General features: G+C 26.5%; 1 protein-coding gene across 1 annotated transcript in view; it reads left to right on the forward strand.

Annotated features, from left to right (window-relative positions):
* LOC108572259 (DNA helicase MCM8-like) overlaps positions 1 to 2,000 on the forward strand; it is a 3,644-nt gene extending 1,644 nt beyond the window's left edge. Inside the window, exons 4-11 of the mRNA XM_017934458.1 lie at positions 12 to 131; positions 215 to 434; positions 506 to 669; positions 795 to 1,007; positions 1,085 to 1,209; positions 1,302 to 1,524; positions 1,603 to 1,740; positions 1,809 to 2,000. Of these exons, the coding sequence (XP_017789947.1) occupies positions 12 to 131; positions 215 to 434; positions 506 to 669; positions 795 to 1,007; positions 1,085 to 1,209; positions 1,302 to 1,524; positions 1,603 to 1,740; positions 1,809 to 2,000 (1,395 nt within the window). The remainder of the gene's footprint in view (positions 1 to 11; positions 132 to 214; positions 435 to 505; positions 670 to 794; positions 1,008 to 1,084; positions 1,210 to 1,301; positions 1,525 to 1,602; positions 1,741 to 1,808) is intronic.
* The last annotated feature ends 6 nt before the right edge of the window (positions 2,001 to 2,006 follow it).

Here is a 2,006-nt window from a genome sequence, read left to right on the forward strand (position 1 = left end):
ATAAAACTAAAAATAAAATTTTATTTTCTTTATATCTGGAAGCTATTACAATAGTTAACAACAAACAGAGTCTTCAGAACAAAAATGTTATGAATAATGAAATGTCAGTAAAAGATTATTTAGCAATAAAGGTATGTAAACTGTTAAGATATTTAATTATTGTTTAAATACCTGTTTATATTATATAATATTTATGCTTTATCAATTATAACAGGAAGTGTATAATACACCAAATATTTTTCCACTTTTGGTACACTCACTTTGTCCAAGTATATATGGTCATGAAATAATTAAAGCTGGATTGATACTCAGTTTATTTGGTGGAAATATAGAACAGTTAGAATCACGAGAAAATATACACACATTAATAGTTGGTGATCCTGGTCTTGGAAAATCGCAAATGTTACAAATGTGTGCTCGAATTTCTGCAAAAGGTATAATACTAGGAAAAGATTTATGTTTTAAGTTTGTATTTTTGAACAATTTACAATAATAATTTTCAAAGGTGTATATGTATGTGGTAATTCAAGTACATCTTCTGGTCTGACAATAACACTGGCAAAAGAAAATAAAAGTAATAATTTTACTTTAGAACCAGGAGCATTAGTTTTAGCAGATAAAGGTTGCTGTTGTATTGATGAGTTTGATAAAATGCGTAAACAATATGCGGTAAAACTATTAAAATTATTAAATATTAAATTAATGACACTATCTTATGTTATCTTTTAGTAATGAACAGTTTCTTGTAATGCATTTCATTATATTAAGTGGCAAATTTCTTTTTAACATTGTAGGTTTTATTAGAAGCTATGGAACAGCAGAGTGTGAGTGTTGCTAAATCAGGAGTAATTTGTTCTCTTCCTACTAGAACTTCAATTCTTGCAGCAGCTAATCCAGTTAGTGGGCGGTTCAACAGAAGTAAAACAGTAATGCAAAATTTAAGGATGAGTGCACCTCTTTTATCACGTTTTGATTTAATATTTCTATTGTTAGATGAGCCAAATGAGGTATGTATTAAGAACTATATGCAAATAAATAGTTCTGAAAAAATTATATATTTATTATTACGATTTATTTGCAATAGCGTATGGATGATTTATTATGTAAACATGTTATGTCAATTCATGCTGATTCGAATACAACTAATAATGTGCAAAGAAGTATATTTCAATCTACAAATGTATTAAGTACCGACAAATTTTCATTAAGGTAATCAAAATATATATTAATTTTATGTAAATGATAATTATCATTTCTAGTGTTTATTTCTTTTTCACTAAAACAAAACTTTTACTTTTTAGAGATAAACTTGTATCTTCTATTGCTAACGATATAAATATTATTCCACAATCAATTCTCCAAAAATATATTGCATATGCACGACAATACGTCAAACCGAAATTAACCAGAAAAGCAGCTGTAATATTGCAAAATTATTATTTAGATCTTCGAACTAAAAATAATAAATTTGGTGGTTTATCTGTGTGTAATAGACAATTAGAAGCTATGATACGATTAACAGAGGTTTATTTTTTCAAATATTTATGTAAATTTTAAATCAATATCTTGCTTTTCATGAAAACAGTTAAAATTGTTATATAGGCTCGAGCAAAATTGGAGTTACGGACAGAGGTAACAGAAGCAGATGCTTTGGATGTGATAGAAATTTTACAATATACATTTAAGAATGAAATTATAAATTGGCAGCCTTTAAGTACAAAAAATGTAACTAATAGAAAAGTAGGTTGTTCAATAGATTTAATTATTAAATACAAAACTATAGAATAATAAGCATTTTTTGGTTAAAGGTCAAAGAATTTATAAACTTATTAAGAAAAGAAACAGTTTCTAATAGCAGTAATGTATTTTCTATGAAGAGATTGCACGAAATCGCATCAAACAAACAAATGTTGGATGGTATTCCAGAATTTATTGCAAAACTAAATGAAAGCGGCATTTTATTGAAAGCAGGAACTAATACTTTCAAATTTGTTTCTTAATTTTAT

The sequence above is a fragment of the Habropoda laboriosa genome, unplaced genomic scaffold (assembly GCF_001263275.1).
Source record: "Habropoda laboriosa isolate 0110345459 unplaced genomic scaffold, ASM126327v1 scaffold65, whole genome shotgun sequence".
NCBI lineage: Eukaryota > Metazoa > Arthropoda > Insecta > Hymenoptera > Apidae > Habropoda > Habropoda laboriosa.